The 18,368-nt window shown below is 42.4% G+C and overlaps 1 protein-coding gene across 2 annotated transcripts in view; it reads left to right on the top strand.

The window, feature by feature from the left end:
- LOC121519340 (hexokinase-2-like) overlaps positions 1 to 16,952 on the top strand; it is a 67,763-nt gene extending 50,811 nt beyond the window's left edge. Inside the window, exons 4-12 of one of the 2 annotated variants that reach the window (XM_041802241.1) lie at positions 1,109 to 1,257; positions 1,595 to 1,714; positions 1,840 to 1,935; positions 3,678 to 3,777; positions 4,332 to 4,515; positions 4,618 to 4,773; positions 12,486 to 12,719; positions 16,170 to 16,407; positions 16,552 to 16,952. In XM_041802241.1, the coding sequence (XP_041658175.1) occupies positions 1,109 to 1,257; positions 1,595 to 1,714; positions 1,840 to 1,935; positions 3,678 to 3,777; positions 4,332 to 4,515; positions 4,618 to 4,773; positions 12,486 to 12,719; positions 16,170 to 16,362 (1,232 nt within the window). In that variant the 3' untranslated portion in view covers positions 16,363 to 16,407; positions 16,552 to 16,952. Of the gene's footprint in view, positions 1 to 1,108; positions 1,258 to 1,594; positions 1,715 to 1,839; positions 1,936 to 3,677; positions 3,778 to 4,331; positions 4,516 to 4,617; positions 4,774 to 12,485; positions 12,720 to 16,169 lie in introns of both variants that reach the window. The other variant, XM_041802240.1, reaches the window with a different exon arrangement.
- The last annotated feature ends 1,416 nt before the right edge of the window (positions 16,953 to 18,368 follow it).

Raw genomic sequence — 18,368 nt, forward strand, 5'->3', positions numbered from 1 at the left:
CAGTATACAGCAGTTATATACCTTATCCCCATAGATCTATAACTATAGATACAGTATACAGCAGTTATATACCTTATCCCCATAGATCTATGACTATAGATACAGTATACAGCTATTATAAACATGATCCCTGTAGATCTATGACTATAGATACAGTATACAGCTATTATAAACATGATCCCTGTAGATCTATAACTATAGATACAGTATACAGCAGTTATATACCTTATCCCCATAGATCTATAACTATAGATACAGTATACAGCAGTTATAAACCTGATCCCTGTAGATCTATAACTATAGATACAGTATACAGCAGTTATATACCTTATCCCCATAGATCTATAACTATAGATACAGTATACAGCAGTTATAAACCTGATCCCTGTAGATCTATAACTATAGATACAGTATACAGCAGTTATATACCTTATCCCCATAGATCTATAACTATAGATACAGTATACAGCAGTTATATACCTTATCCCCATAGATCTATAACTATAGATACAGTATACAGCAGTTATAAACCTGATCCCTGTAGATCTATAACTATAGATACAGTATACAGCAGTTATATACCTTATCCCCATAGATCTATAACTATAGATACAGTATACAGCAGTTATAAACCTGATCCCTGTAGATCTATAACTATAGATACAGTATACAGCAGTTATATACCTTATCCCCATAGATCTATAACTATAGATACAGTATACAGCAGTTATATACCTTATCCCCATAGATCTATAACTATAGATACAGTATACAGCAGTTATATACCTTATCCCCATAGATCTATAACTATAGATACAGTATACAGCAGTTATATACCTTATCCCCATAGATCTATGACTATAGATACAGTATACAGCTATTATAAACATGATCCCTGTAGATCTATGACTATAGATACAGTATACAGCTATTATAAACATGATCCCTGTAGATCTATGACTATAGATACAGTATACAGCTATTATAAACCTGATCCCCGTAGATCTATGACTATAGATACAGTATACAGTGTTCATAGCGGACTGTAACTGCTGAGTAGTTCTGTGTTTTCTACATCTACCAGCTTCCTCTCTTCCACTTCCTGCAGAGAACGGTGACTACCTGGCCTTGGATCTGGGTGGAACAAACTTCCGGGTGCTTCATGTGCGGGTGGAGGAGGAGGAGCAGAGAGTGTTGAAGATGGACAGTCAGATCTGTGCCATCCCCAAAGAAATGATGCTGGGGACGGGAGAGCAGGTGGATCAGACGTGCTGTTATTTTGAATACCTGTGTTTGTGAGACCCCTGTTTGGGATCCGACCCTCTGAGTTTTCCTCCTGGTTTCTCTCTAAAACGCTGAGCGCAGCAGAGGCACATCAGCTGTTCAGAATGAGGGGGAGGAGGCAGGGACAGAGATGAAGATGAGGCTACTAAACAGATAATCTAATGTGAAGGAAATAATAAAAGTACATCTCATTGACCCGTAGCAAAAATAGGTGTTAGAATATATTTTTGCTCTGCTGGCTGACGGGGCCATGTCCCTGTCTCCCCCTGGATGGATGTCTCTGTTAAATGTCGTCTGTTTTGTCGTGCAGCTGTTCGACCACATCGCCGCGTGTCTCAGTGAGTTCCTGGACTCTCAGAAGTTAAAAGGAAAAACTCTTCCTCTGGGATTCACCTTCTCCTTTCCTTGTGAACAAAAAGAAATCGACAAGGTACGTTCAAACACCCTTATAAACCAGTACAGTTTGGGCAGAACTGAAGGATTTCACTGGTCTATCTTTGTCTTTAAGGGTTAAAAACACTTTTAAACGTTGTAGTTGATGCTTTCTCTGCTCAGAGCATCCTGATCCGCTGGACTAAAGGCTTCAACTGCTCTGGTGTGGAGGGTGAAGACGTGGTGAAGCTGCTGAAGGAGGCGATCCACAGGAGAGGGGTCAGTACCACATGTTGAGGCTCACATTAAAATAATCCACGCTCATATTTCTCTCAGAGGAAGGCTCCTGTCTACGTTTGGAGCCCAGCACTACAATCACCTTCGAGCTCATATTCTGAACATTTTATCCAGCTTCTCTTAAAAACAGACACAGAAAATACATCATTATTATCATACCCACAGTAAGCTCTGCTTTGGCCTTCTGCTCCTCCAGCCTTTATTTGGATTCATTCATATTTAATGGCTGTTCATGTTTCACCGTTTCTTTTATTTCTAAGTGGTTTTAAAGCAGCTCAGACTCTCAGCCACAGCCATGAACACTGCGCCCAAACGTTTGGCCCCTTCCTGATTTCTGAGTTTTGCATATTTTTCATTCGTAGATGTTTCAGATCATCAAACTGATTGTAGTATTACACAGAGATATCCTGAGTCCAGCAGTTTTTAAATGTTTTCATTTAATGAGAGAAGAAAGTCATCGCCCCCTAAACCCTAATACTGGTTCTTCCATCCCTACACCTGAGGCAAGCATTAGCAGTTGTGGTCACTGAGTCTTTCTCATCACTGTGGAGGAATGTTGTCCCATTCTTCTCTGTAGAATAGTTTTCATTCAGCCTCATTGGAGGGTTTTCCAGCATGAACGGCCCGTTTAAGGTCAACCACAGCATCTCAGTCAGATCTAAGTCCAGACTTTGACTGGACCACTCCAGAACCTTCATCTAGTCTTTAGTCCATTCAGAGGTGGACTTGCTGGTGTGTTTGGGATCATGGTCCTGCTCCATAACCCAAGTGGTCTTGATCTTGAGGTCATGAACTGATGGCCGGACATTCTCCTTCAGGATTTTCTGCTAGAGAGCAGAATTCATGGTTCTAGTGGTCCAGGTCCTGGTCCAGACCATCACACTACCACCACCATGTCTGACTTTGGTCTGATGTTCTCCTGATGAAATGCTGGGTTAGTCTGACTCCAGATGGAACGGGACCAGACCTTCTAGAAAGTTCCTCTTCTGTCTGGTCAGTCCTCAGAAGTCTCGGGGATCATCAGGATGTTTTTAGTCAAATGTGAGACGAGCCTTTGTGTTCTTGTTGGTCAGCAGTGGGTTTGGCCTTTGAACTCTCCCATGATGCCGTTGTTGCCCAGTCTCTTTCTGATGGTTGAGTCATGACCTCTGACCTTGACTGAGTCAGTGAGGCCTGCAGGTCTTTAGATGTGGTTCTTGGTTCTTCTGGACCTCCTGGATGAGTCGTCCATGTTCTCTTGGAGTCATGTTGGCAGGGAAGGTTCACCACTGTTCAGAGTTTTCTCCGTTTGTGGGTAATGGCTCTCAGTGTGGTTTGCTGGAGTCCTGCCCTTCCAGCCTGATAGATGTGAGTGACTTTGTTCCTCATCTGATCATGAGTTTCTTGTGTTGCTTTTGTAGATCTTGTGGCCTACTTCACTGTCAGGTTCTGGTTCAGGGTTTTCCTGAACCACCAGGTCTGGGTGATGGTAGTCAGCTTTCCTTACATGGGGGTGTTACTTTTTCACAAAGGGTCCGGTAGGTTTGGATGGCTTTTTTCCCTTAATAAAATAATAAATAAATGAAATCCTCACTTAAAAAGTGACTTTAATTTGTGTCTAATATTAAATCAGTGTGATGAACTGAAACATCTCAGTGAGACAAACATCTTCATCCTAACTCCGTTTCTCTCCAGTTTTTATAAATAGGAAGAACGTAAACACACCTATCTCTCTGTCTCTGCAGGACTTTGATATCGGCTCCGTTGCCATGGTGAATGACACGGTGGGCACCATGATGAGCTGTGGCTACAGAGACCAGAGCTGTGAGATCGGCATGATCATTGGTAATCCATCAGTTTTATTCCACATCTATGGATGCTCTCAGAAACAGCTGACAGTAACCTCTGTGGTTAGATAACCATTCCTCCTAACAGGAGAAAGCTCCAGAAGCCTTAACCACGCACAGATGTGTTTATTTTATTACATTTGATAACGGTATAGACTCAGAGATCGTCTTTATTGTTCCTCAGACCTAAACTCATCACACATGAGTCTCTTCTTCAGGTGTTAGAGGACATGTAGGTTTAAGGCCGTCGGCGTGTTTATCCTGTGAACAGTAGCGGTTTGTTGTCAGATATAATGAGGATGCTGCTGCAGTGAAGCGTCTCCTCTTCTCTGCTCTCGTTAGTCTCAGATCTGGCTGTATGAAGCAAACGTTCTCCCTCTGGAAGTGATTAAATGCTTCTGAGTACGTTTGTTTGTGAGTGAACAGTTAAATGGATGAGGCGACTACAGTTGAGCTTGTCTGATTTCAGGTTAAACTGACCACTAAATCAAACACCCCTGTTTGAATCAGAGCAGTGAAACCAGGTAACCAATCAGATGTGTTCCTCTGCAGGTACGGGGACTAACGCGTGCTACATGGAGGAGATAAAGAACATAAAGCGGGTGCAGGGCGAGGACGGCCGGATGTGCATCAACACCGAGTGGGGCGGCTTTGGAGACGACGGCTCCCTCAGAGAAATCCAGACCGAGTTTGACGTGGAGGTGGACAAGACGTCCATCAACCCTGGAGTCCACACGTAGGGATGCAGATAACCTATCAGATTAAAGGACTGGCTTTAAACAAGGTCCTAAGAGGGTCCTAAGATCTTCTTCCTCCCACGATTCCTCTCTGCCCGTAGGTTTGAGAAGATGATCAGTGGAATGTACCTCGGAGAGATCGTCCGGCTGCTGCTGCTGAAGCTGACAGAGGACAACCTTCTGTTCCAAGGACGGAAGTCAGACGCACTGAAGACGCCGGAAAGATTCGAGACCAGGTTCATCTCAGAGATTGAAGAGTGAGTGTCTGCTGCTGCTTCTTAAACCAGTCTGAGTCCAAGTCCTGGGACTGGAACATGCTAGGAACATGAAACCGGCCAGGAATACTGGGCGACCTGAGCCCTAACCTTCAGAGAAATCTGTGCAGCAGGGTAGAGGGATTTAACCGTCCCTGACCAGAGCAGCTTCACTGTCACCGATAAAAAACAGCTTCAACATTTACCTTCAGATATCCTGATGGAGGAGAACCACTGCTGACAGCTAGCTACATGTAGCTACAGTTTACACAGTTAAAGATACAGGTAGCTGACAGCTAGCTACATGTAGCTACAGTTTACACAGTTAAAGATACAGGAAGCTGACAGCTAGCTAGATTTAGCTACAGTTTACACAGTTAAAGATACAGATAGCTGACAGCTAGCTCGATTTAGCTACAGTTTACACAGTTAAAGATACAGGTAGCTGACAGCTAGCTACATGTAGCTACAGTTTACACAGTTAAAGATACAGGTAGCTGACAGCTAGCTACATTTAGCTACAGTTTACACAGTTAAAGATACAGGTAGCTGACAGCTAGCTACATTTAGCTACAGTTTACACAGTCAGATACAGGTAGCTGACAGCTAGCTACATTTAGCTACAGTTTACACAGTCATAGATAAGGTAGCTGACAGCTAGCTTCATTTAGCTACAGTTTACACAGTCAGATACAGGTAGCTGACAGCTAGCTTCATTTAGCTACAGTTTACACAGTCAGATACAGGTAGCTGACAGCTAGCTTCATTTAGCTACAGTTTACACAGTCAGATACAGGTAGCTGACAGCTAGCTACATTTAGCTACAGTTTACACAGTCAGATACAGGTAGCTGACAGCTAGCTACATTTAGCTACAGTTTACACAGTCAGATACAGGTAGCTGACAGCTAGCTACATTTAGCTACAGTTTACACAGTTAAAAACAGGTAGCTGACAGCTAGCTACATGTAGCTACAGTTTACACAGTTAAAAACAGGTAGCTAGCTACATGTAGCTACAGTTTACACAGTTAAAGATACAGGTAGCTGACAGCCAGCTACATTTAGCTACAGTTTACACAGTTAAAGATACAGGTAGCTGACAGCTAGCTACATGTAGCTACAGTTTACACAGTTAAAGATACAAGTAGCTGACAGCTAGCTATATTTAGCTACAGTTTACACAGTTAAAGATACAGGTAGCTGACAGCTAGCTATATTTAGCTACAGTTTACACAGTTAAAGATACAAGTAGCTGACAGCTAGCTACATTAAGCTACAGTTTACACAGTAAAAAAACAGGTAGCTGACAGCCAGCTACATGTAGCTACAGTTTACACAGTTAAAAACAGGTAGCTGACAGCTAGCTACATGTAGCTATAGTTTACACAGTTAAAGATACAGGTAGCTGACAGCTAGCTTCATTTAGCTACAGTTTACACAGTCAGATACAGGTAGCTGACAGCTAGCTACATTTAGCTACAGTTTACACAGTCATAGATAAGGTAGCTGAAAGCTAGCTACATTTAGCTACAGTATACACAGTCAGATACAGGTAGCTGACAGCTAGCTACATTTAGCTACAGTTTACACAGTCATAGATAAGGTAGCTGACAGCTAGCTACATTTAGCTACAGTTTACACAGTCAGATACAGGTAGCTGACAGCTAGCTACATTTAGCTACAGTTTACACAGTTAAAGATACAAGTAGCTGACAGCCAGCTACATTTAGCTACAGTTTACACAGTTAAAAACAGGTAGCTGACAGCTAGCTACATGTAGCTACAGTTTACACAGTTAAAGATACAGGTAGCTGACAGCTAGCTACATGTAGCTACAGTTTACACAGTTAAAGATACAGGTAGCTGACAGCTAGCTACATTTAGCTACAGTTTACACAGTTAAAGATACAGATAGCTGACAGCCAGCTACATTTAGCTACAGTTTACACAGTTAAAGATACAGGTAGCTGACAGCTAGCTACATTTAGCTACAGTTTACACAGTTAAAGATACAGGTAGCTGACAGCTAGCTACATGTAGCTACAGTTTACACAGTTAAAAACAGGTAGCTAGCTACATGTAGCTACAGTTTACACAGTTAAAGATACAGGTAGCTGACAGCTAGCTACATGTGGCTACAGTTTACACAGTTAAAGATACAGGTAGCTGACAGCTAGCTACATGTAGCTACAGTTTACACAGTTAAAGATACAGGTAGCTGACAGCTAGCTACATGTATCTACAGTTTACACAGTTAAAAACAGGTAGCTGACAGCTAGCTACATGTAGCTACAGTTTACACAGTTAAAGATACAGGTAGCTGACAGCTAGCTACATTAAGCTACAGTTTACACAGTCAAAGATACAGGTAGCTGACAGCTAGCTACATGTAGCTACAGTTTACACAGTTAAAAACAGGTAGCTAGCTACATGTAGCTACAGTTTACACAGTTAAAGATACAGGTAGCTGACAGCTAGCTACATTTAGCTACAGTTTACACAGTTAAAGATACAGGTAGCTGACAGCTAGCTACATGTAGCTACAGTTTACACAGTTAAAAACAGGTAGCTGACAGCTAGCTACATTTAGCTACAGTTTACACAGTTAAAGATACAAGTAGCTGACAGCTAGCTACATTTAGCTACAGTTTACACAGTTAAAGATACAAGTAGCTGACAGCCAGCTACATTTAGCTACAGTTTACACAGTTAAAAACAGGTAGCTGACAGCTAGCTACATGTAGCTACAGTTTACACAGTTAAAAACAGGTAGCTAGCTACATGTAGCTACAGTTTACACAGTTAAAGATACAGGTAGCTGACAGCCAGCTACATTTAGCTACAGTTTACACAGTTAAAGATACAGGTAGCTGACAGCTAGCTACATTTAGCTACAGTTTACACAGTTAAAGATACAAGTAGCTGACAGCTAGCTATATTTAGCTACAGTTTACACGGTTAAAGATACAGGTAGCTGACAGCTAGCTATATTTAGCTACAGTTTACACAGTTAAAGATACAAGTAGCTGACAGCTAGCTACATTAAGCTACAGTTTACACAGTAAAAAAACAGGTAGCTGACAGCCAGCTACATGTAGCTACAGTTTACACAGTTAAAAACAGGTAGCTGACAGCTAGCTACATGTAGCTATAGTTTACACAGTTAAAGATACAGGTAGCTGACAGCTAGCTTCATTTAGCTACAGTTTACACAGTCAGATACAGGTAGCTGACAGCTAGCTACATTTAGCTACAGTTTACACAGTCATAGATAAGGTAGCTGAAAGCTAGCTACATTTAGCTACAGTATACACAGTCAGATACAGGTAGCTGACAGCTAGCTACATTTAGCTACAGTTTACACAGTCATAGATAAGGTAGCTGACAGCTAGCTACATTTAGCTACAGTTTACACAGTCAGATACAGGTAGCTGACAGCTAGCTACATTTAGCTACAGTTTACACAGTCAGATACAGGTAGCTGACAGCTAGCTACATTTAGCTACAGTTTACACAGTCAGATACAGGTAGCTGACAGCTAGCTTCATTTAGCTACAGTTTACACAGTCAGATACAGGTAGCTGACAGCTAGCTACATTTAGCTACAGTTTACACAGTCAGATACAGGTAGCTGACAGCTAGCTACATTTAGCTACAGTTTACACAGTCAGATACAGGTAGCTGACAGCTAGCTACATTTAGCTACAGTTTACACAGTCAGATACAGGTAGCTGACAGCTAGCTTCATTTAGCTACAGTTTACACAGTCAGATACAGGTAGCTGACAGCTAGCTACATTTAGCTACAGTTTACACAGTCAGATACAGGTAGCTGACAGCTAGCTACATTTAGCTACAGTTTACACAGTCAGATACAGGTAGCTGACAGCTAGCTACATTTAGCTACAGTTTACACAGTCATAGATAAGATAGCTGACAGCTAGCTTCATTTAGCTACAGTTTACACAGTCAGATACAGGTAGCTGACAGCTAGCTACATTTAGCTACAGTTTACACAGTCAGATACAGGTAGCTGACAGCTAGCTACATTTAGCTACAGTTTACACAGTCAGATACAGGTAGCTGACAGCTAGCTACATTAAGCTACAGTTTACACAGTCAGATACAGGTAGCTGACAGCTAGCTACATTTAGCTACAGTTTACACAGTCATAGATAAGATAGCCGACAGCTAGCTTCATTTAGCTACAGTTTACACAGTCAGATACAGGTAGCTGACAGCTAGATACATTTAGCTACAGTTTACACAGTCAGATACAGGTAGCTGACAGCTAGCTACATTTAGCTACAGTTTACACAGTCCTAGATAAGGTAGCTGACAGCTAGCTTCATTTAGCTACAGTTTACACAGTCAGATACAGGTAGCTGACAGCTAGCTTCATTTAGCTACAGTTTACACAGTCAGATACAGGTAGCTGACAGCTAGCTACATTTAGCTACAGTTTACACAGCCAGATACAGGTAGCTGACAGCTAGCTACATTTAGCTACAGTTTACACAGTTATAGATAAGGTAGCTGACAGCTAGCTACATTTAGCTACAGTTTACACAGTCAGATACAGGTAGCTGACAGCTAGCTTCATTTAGCTACAGTTTACACAGTCAGATACAGGTAGCTGACAGCTAGCTACATTTAGCTACAGTTTACACAGTCAGATACAGGTAGCTGACAGCTAGCTACATTTAGCTACAGTTTACACAGTCAGATACAGGTAGCTGACAGCTAGCTACATTTAGCTACAGTTTACACAGTCAGATACATTTAGCTGACAGCTAGCTTCATTTAGCTACAGTTTACACAGTCAGATACAGGTAGCTGACAGCTAGCTACATTTAGCTACAGTTTACACAGTCAGATACAGGTAGCTGACAGCTAGCTACATTTAGCTACAGTTTACACAGTCAGATACAGGTAGCTGACAGCTAGCTACATTTAGCTACAGTTTACACAGTCATAGATAAGATAGCTGACAGCTAGCTTCATTTAGCTACAGTTTACACAGTCAGATACAGGTAGCTGACAGCTAGCTACATTTAGCTACAGTTTACACAGTCAGATACAGGTAGCTGACAGCTAGCTACATTTAGCTACAGTTTACACAGTCAGATACAGGTAGCTGACAGCTAGCTACATTTAGCTACAATTTACACAGTCATAGATAAGGTAGCTGACAGCTAGCTTCATTTAGCTACAGTTTACACAGTCAGATACAGGTAGCTGACAGCTAGCTTCATTTAGCTACAGTTTACACAGTCAGATACAGGTAGCTGACAGCTAGCTACATTTAGCTACAGTTTACACAGCCAGATACAGGTAGCTGACAGCTAGCTACATTTAGCTACAGTTTACACAGTTATAGATAAGGTAGCTGACAGCTAGCTACATTTAGCTACAGTTTACACAGTCAGATACAGGTAGCTGACAGCTAGCTTCATTTAGCTACAGTTTACACAGTCAGATACAGGTAGCTGACAGCTAGCTACATTTAGCTACAGTTTACACAGTCAGATACAGGTAGCTGACAGCTAGCTACATTTAGCTACAGTTTACACAGTCAGATACAGGTAGCTGACAGCTAGCTACATTTAGCTACAGTTTACACAGTCAGATACATTTAGCTGACAGCTAGCTTCATTTAGCTACAGTTTACACAGTCAGATACAGGTAGCTGACAGCTAGCTACATTTAGCTACAGTTTACACAGTCAGATACAGGTAGCTGACAGCTAGCTACATTTAGCTACAGTTTACACAGTCAGATACAGGTAGCTGACAGCTAGCTACATTTAGCTACAGTTTACACAGTCAGATACAGGTAGCTGACAGCTAGCTACATTTAGCTACAGTTTACACAGTCATAGATAAGATAGCTGACAGCTAGCTTCATTTAGCTACAGTTTACACAGTCAGATACAGGTAGCTGACAGCTAGCTACATTTAGCTACAGTTTACACAGTCAGATACAGGTAGCTGACAGCTAGCTACATTTAGCTACAGTTTACACAGTCAGATACAGGTAGCTGACAGCTAGCTACATTTAGCTACAATTTACACAGTCATAGATAAGGTAGCTGACAGCTAGCTTCATTTAGCTACAGTTTACACAGTCAGATACAGGTAGCTGACAGCTAGCTTCATTTAGCTACAGTTTACACAGTCAGATACAGGTAGCTGACAGCTAGCTACATTTAGCTACAGTTTACACAGCCAGATACAGGTAGCTGACAGCTAGCTACATTTAGCTACAGTTTACACAGTCCTAGATAAGGTAGCTGACAGCTAGCTACATTTAGCTACAGTTTACACAGTCAGATACAGGTAGCTGACAGCTAGCTTCATTTAGCTACAGTTTACACAGTCAGATACAGGTAGCTGACAGCTAGCTACATTTAGCTACAGTTTACACAGTCAGATACAGGTAGCTGACAGCTAGCTACATTTAGCTACAGTTTACACAGTCAGATACAGGTAGCTGACAGCTAGCTTCATTTAGCTACAGTTTACACAGTCAGATACAGGTAGCTGACAGCTAGCTACATTTAGCTACAGTTTACACAGTCATAGATAAGGTAGCTGACAGCTAGCTTCATTTAGCTACAGTTTACACAGTCATAGATAAGGTAGCTGACAGCTAGCTACATGTAGCTTGTGTTCTCTATAGTAGCATTTAATGGCAGAAGGTTTCCTGTTTTGAAGGTGAAGTCGTCGTTGCTCTCCACATGATAAAAACAGAACTGTTGTCAGAGTTTGTAGCTGAGAGTGGACTCTCACATTTGCTGAATTTAGGAAATCTTTGGGCTCTAGGGTGAAATGTAGTTGAAGTTCTGCAGGCTTTGTGATGATGACGTGAATCCTGGATTGTTCTCACTGCTTCAGGATTCAATGGTGTGGTGTGCGTGTGAATTCTGTAACCTGCTTGGTGACTTAAAGGTGTGGAATCTACAGTTTGCCTTTTGCTGTTTTAACGTTTGCTGCGATTTTACAGAGTTTACAGACAGACTCCAGTCAGCTCTCTAGTTCCTTACCTTCACTGATAAACCTGTCCGACAGCTCACCTGTAACCTGAGCTCTTAGTTACCGTCATTGACCTCAGAAAGTCTGCAGAGACCTTTACCATCAAGCTTCTGTTATATTAACACACATTCACAACACACAACCTGAAACCTGAGGAGGAGAAAAGACCTCTGCAGAGAGCTGAATGAAGAAGCTTCTGGAATTATTGTGACTTTAGTTTTTGAAGTTTCTGACGGTTTGTTGATTGAATATTTAAAAAGTGGAGGTAAGCTTATTTATCTGAATATAACAGCTGTGATTTATGGACGGAGCATAAAAAGCACAGCTCACAGCTAGCAGCTGACAGCTAGCTACAGTTTACACAGTAATAGATACAGGTAGCTGACAGCTAGCTTCATTTAGCTACAGTTTACACAGTCAGATACAGGTAGCTGACAGCTAGCTACAGTTTACACAGTAATAGATACAGGTAGCTTACAGCTAGCTACATTTAGCTACAGTAGCTTCAGTTACAGTAAGCTTATTTATCTGAATATAACAGCTGTGATTTATGGACGGAGCATGAAAAGCACAGCTCATGTTTGTTTCCTCCTTATTAAACTAAATGTTTTGAGATCATGTGACCTTTGTGACCTCTTTAGTCCTCTCCTCATGGTTTTGGTCTCCGTGTCTCTGCTTCAGGCCGGACACCGGTTTGGAGAACGCCCAGAGGATTCTCACCGAGTTGGGTCTGGACTGGGATGAAGTCGACTCCCGTGTGGTGCGTTTGGTCTGTGACACCGTCTCCTCTCGCTCCGCCCGTCTTTGCGCCGCTGCCCTCGCCACCATCGTCACCCGCATACGAGAGAACCGCGGGCTGGACCATCTGAAGACCACCGTGGGGGTGGACGGGACAGTGTACAAGAAACACCCAAAGTAAGAGGGAATATGAGGGTATATGTGGGATTTTAATGTAGAAACATGACGTTACCATCCATTCCACGTTTCCATTGATAAACAAACATTCTGACCTGTGATTGAGACAACACCATAAACCGTAAACCTGATACTGAAATCTAAATCCATAAATCCCTCGTGAATAAAGAAAACTTTACAAACAGAGCTCATTAGCTCTGCTGTCTGCTCTCAGGCTTGGTGTTAAAGCTCCAGTCACACTCAGCTCCGACTCTCTAGAGTCTGCAGGAACAGTTCTCTGGGTCTGAATGTGGAGGATTAGGGTTAGGGTCTCCCCTCCCATTCCCATCCTGACCAGGAGTGGAGCTGTTGGTGGCCAACGAGGGAATCTGATAGGCCACCAAATGCTTTAATATGATTGGCTTATTAGCCATTAATCGCTGGGATGTAGGCGTTTTACCTTTAAGCATATTCAATCAGCATCTAAACCTACTTTTGGTTGTGTTTTTTCTCATTTTAATTCACTAAAGCTGAGGTAAATCAAAGATTATTACTTAGATTATTCTGGATGAACAAATGTTGGACTCCTCTAAACATAATCCAGGTCCAGACTCTCAGGATGGTTTGATGGGCTGGCAGTGTTTCACATTTGTGTGGAGCATGCATTTGTGGGATGAGCAGCAGAGCTGAGGATTAAACTCTGACAGATCTCTGCAAATACCAAACAGCTGATTCTGCTGCTGGCTCTTGTTTGGTGAATAGGATTGAACCTAAAAAACAAGACATACTGGTGATTTAACACTTTATTTATTAACAAACAGGAGCCTCAGTAGAAGAACCAGACACACCCACAACAGCCTGGCTCCTCCCCCTCATGCTGGTCACCAGCCTGGCTCCTCCCCCTCATTTCCTCACTTTTTATGCTAAGTTTATTTAAAGCATTGTTTTCATTCTTGGCCCCTTATTTCTGTTAAAATCAGCTCTTACTCATTAGAGGACTTGCTGAGACCCCCCTTATATTGAATGCACAGCTCTGATGACTGTATGCTGAGGTTAAACCGCCTCTGTCAGGACTAACACAGCATTAGGTCAGTGTTAGTCCAGGACATGATGTCTGCTACAGCTACGTAGAAACATGAAGATTTCTCAGCCTCTGAAAATGAACAGAAATATTTTTATTCATGTTAGTACTCAGCTGACAGATACAACACACCAGAAGTCATTTAATTTAAATAAAGACATTTCAGAGCAAAAATCCCCCATATTTCACCTTGATAAAGGTTTTCTCTGAGTTACAGTTTTTTCCAATTGCTAACACACTAAAATGACAAGCATAGCACAATTATTTAAACTGACACACACGGAGCAAAACCTCTTCTCAAGTCTCCAAAACTCTAAACACATTTCTGCTTTACACACATGTTGCAATTCAAAATGGCACTTTTTAAATGCACTGAACACAACAATCTGACATAAAGTCACATGTTTGCCATTTCCAAACACTGCCATTCGAAATGACACATGAGCTTAATTGGCCAATATATGTGTCACCTGGCTGAACACCTCAATGGTTAATCGTTAGCACTTCAAACAGGAAGTAAGCACTACAAGAAGACCACAGGTGAGCACCTTTTTTTTTTACAACAATGGAAGATGCTGCAGAGAGAGGAAGAGGAAGAAGGAGGGTGAGCTGAGGAGCTGAGGAGGTAGGGGTAGAGCTGGTAGAGGAGTTCATGGCCAAAGAAGACAACAACTTTTAAATGAAATCAGAGCAACCTTAGCTGGCTTGTGCAGGCTATGGAAGAGGCATGTGATGAAATCGATGTGGGTGCAATTTTTCTTGCCTCTTTTTTTTATATATATTTTTCTGCACATTTTTACTTTTACTTACAATTTATTTTTCAAGTTACTGCTTCTTGTGAGCATATTTTTGTTCAAATATATCTGCTGTGCATGAGTTGCATGGACTTGTTTGGTGAAAAATAGAAAAATAAATGTTTCAACAGCATGTGTGTTTATCTGCAAATATTTCTGTGCATGTGAACAATCTAACTTTTTTTAGTATCATGGCAAAGCAAACTAAAGATGAGAGTGCTTTTCATTATGCCCAACAGTGTGTAATTGGTTAGACAAAAATCTGGTGATGTGAATGAAGTGTGAGCCATTTGGTGCAAAAGTTTGATTTTGATAATGCTATATGTAGTTTTGGTTGCAGTGCTTCATTTGCAGGATATATAAGCTATTTTGCAGTTTGGGTGTGTGGTTTTGTGAATTGTGTTAAGTATTTTAATAAAACCAGCCTAGTTTGCAAAATTGTGTTTTAGCAATTGGAAAAAAACTGTAATGCAAAAGTTTGAAACAGGAAGGAAAGAAAAGTCATGTTTGTGACTAGACTCGACTAAAACTAAAATCATTTCATATTTGAACTCTGCTTAGCTAGACCAGACGTGTTTTAGAGCAGACGCTGGTGTTTTAGAGCAGACGCTGGTGTTTTAGAGCAGACGCTGGTGTTTTAGAGCAGACGTTGGTGTTTTAGAGCAGACGTTGGTGTTTTAGAGCAGACGCTGGTGTTTTAGAGCAGACGCTGGTGTTTTAGAGCAGACGTTGGTGTTTTAGAGCAGACGCTGGTGTTTTAGAGCAGACGCTGGTGTTTTAGAGCAGACGCTGGTGTGTTAGAGCAGACGCTGGTGTTTTAGAGCAGACGTTGGTGTTTTAGAGCAGACGCTGGTGTTTTAGAGCAGACGTTGGTGTTTTAGAGCAGACGCTGGTGTTTTAGAGCAGACGCTGGTGTTTTAGAGCAGACGTTGGTGTTTTAGAGCAGACGTTGGTGTTTTAGAGCAGACGCTGGTGTGTTAGAGCAGACGTTGGTGTTTTAGAGCAGACGCTGGTGTTTTAGAGCAGACGCTGGTGTTTTAGAGCAGACGCTGGTGTTTTAGAGCAGACGCTGGTGTTTTAGAGCAGACGCTGGTGTGTTAGAGCAGACGTTGGTGTTTTAGAGCAGACGCTGGTGTGTTAGAGCAGACGCTGGTGTTTTAGAGCAGACGTTGGTGTTTTAGAGCAGACGCTGGTGTTTTAGAGCAGACGTTGGTGTTTTAGAGCAGACGCTGGTGTTTTAGAGCAGACGTTGGTGTTTTAGAGCAGATGCTGGTGTTTTAGAGCAGACGTTGGTGTGTTAGAGCAGATGCTGGTGTTTCTGACTCCAGTTTTCACCTTTGTTCCTCAGCTGTAAAGAGATCAGAGATATTTCTGAGTCAGTGTGTGAGCAGACAGCAGACGGCGCTCCGTGGTGACGCATAAACTCACATTCTGTCTTTGTGAGGAGAGAAAATCACTTTTCTTTCCTTTTCAACATTTGTGTTTGAGCTGAAACTGATGTTTCTGGAAAAGCTGATGAGAGCCTCAGAAATATTTTAAAAATCTGAATGTTGCATTTGTCATCCTTTCCCTTTTCTTCCTCTTCCTCCTCTTCAGCTTCAGTGATGAGCTCCAGGAGACCGTGCACCTCCTCGCCCCCCAGTGTGACATCACCTTCCTCGTCTCTGAGGACGGCAGCGGGAAGGGCGCTGCCATGGTAACGGCTGTGGCGCAGCGGCTGGCTCAACAGTCCCGGCTGTTGGAGGACAGTGACGGCGAGGGCGACGACGAAGAAGAGGAGGATTTATAAAAGCAGAGAAGATGCAGACGATAAAACAGCACTGGAGTCTGAGAAGTGCCTGATTTTAACAGCTGAAATTTTTGAATATAATCTAATCATTTTATAAATGTGACACACGTGTCTCCGGTCTTTTCAGGGGCTGGTACGGCACGTTTCTCACTTTTCACTTATTCTTTATTATTTATATTCTTTCTGCAGAGATGCTGTCATTCTGAGGAGAAATGTAAGAGGAGCAGCCTCAATAAACAATATCCACCATGAGCAGGTTTAAAGCAGTTTCTATATAAATGGAGGAATGCCAGGGTTTTTATGCTAACGGCTACATCAGTCACAGCTGTAGGTTGTTAAAGTTTAATCATCAGAGATCAACGATTTATACAGCTACAGTAATCAGCTACAGTTTAAGGCTGCAGCGTCCACAGAGGGAGGATCAGACCTGGTCTACCACTAAGATTGTTCCAATGGCCCAAGAAGCCCCCTTTGTTTACCATCCATCCATCCATCCATGCATGCATGCATCCATCCACCCATCCATCCATCCATCCATCCATCCATGCATCCATCCATCCATCCATGCATCCATCCATCCATCCACCCATCCATCCATCCATCCATCCATCCATGCATCCATCCATCCATCCACCCATCCATCCATCCATCCACCCATCCATCCATCCATCCATCCATCCATCCATCCATCCATCCATCCATCCATCCATCCATCCATCCATCCACCCATCCATCCACCCATCCATCCATCCATCCATCCATCCATCCATCCATCCATCCATCCATCCATGCATGCATGCATCCATCCACCCATCCATCCATCCATCCATCCATCCATGCATCCATCCATCCATCCACCCATCCATCCATCCATCCATCCATCCACCCATCCATCCATCCATCCATCCATCCATCCATCCATCCATGCATCCATCCATCCATCCATCCACCCATCCATCCACCCATCCATCCATCCATCCATGCATCCATCCATCCATCCATCCATCCATCCATCCATCCATCTGGTCAGATGGATATCTAATCCCTCCAGTGGGTTCTCGGTCTACCCGGGGTCGTTGGACGTGCCTAGCAGACCTCCACAGGAGGCATCCTGATCAGATACCTGAACCACCTCTACTGGTTCCTTTAGACATGGAGGAGCAGATCCTTTTGGATGTCTGAGCTCCTCCCCCGTCTCTAGGTCTGAGCCCAGACCCCCTCCTGAGGAATCTCATTTCATCGCTTGAACTCATGAAACATTGAGATCTCAGAGTCATTTCTGCTGACATGAATAATAATTATAGAAATCTCTGTTTTTTCTGTTGAAGATATTAAATACTTGCTTCTTAAATATGACTTTTTGAGGCATTTTTCTTCATATTTTCTGTTTTATTTGCTCCTGTTGTTCAGACAGACTGTCAGAGCCAGAGAAACAGCAGCACTGGTTCTTTGCTCAACATTTAGTTTAAACTGTTATTATTTTTCTCTGTTTTTTTTTTTTTTTTTTGTTTGTTTTTTTTAGAGAGATTCAGTCATTTATAGACAGGAAACTCAAATGCCAGTCCCAGTCAGGGGTTTGTGTTTCTCTGGCTAAAGGACCAGGTCAGAGCAGAAAAACTGTAACGAAGAAAAAGGAGAGGAATCAGCTCATTGATTTCTGCTGTCACAGATGTGATGGGGCAGCATTTCAACCAGAAACACCTTTTTATTCATGGAGGTCAGATTTATCTGCATGGTGCATTAAAAACAGCATGAGCTAGCAGAGGCACGGTCTGACTAGGACCAGGTTTAGTGATCACATGATTACACAGATTCACTATCAGATCTAAGGCTTTCACAGTCGTTAGGGTTAGTGGGACTCTGCTCTGATGGTGCATTCATGTTCATCACATTTATGGTGTGCCTTTTTGTCCTTTAAGACACATCGTAGTTATGCTATCAAAGTGAGGCAGCAGCTGGATACTACGGTGGGGGAGAAGGACAAAACAACCCCAAACAGCTGACTA

Source organism: Cheilinus undulatus, linkage group 12 (genome assembly GCF_018320785.1).
Source record: "Cheilinus undulatus linkage group 12, ASM1832078v1, whole genome shotgun sequence".
NCBI classification, from domain to species: domain Eukaryota; kingdom Metazoa; phylum Chordata; class Actinopteri; order Labriformes; family Labridae; genus Cheilinus; species Cheilinus undulatus.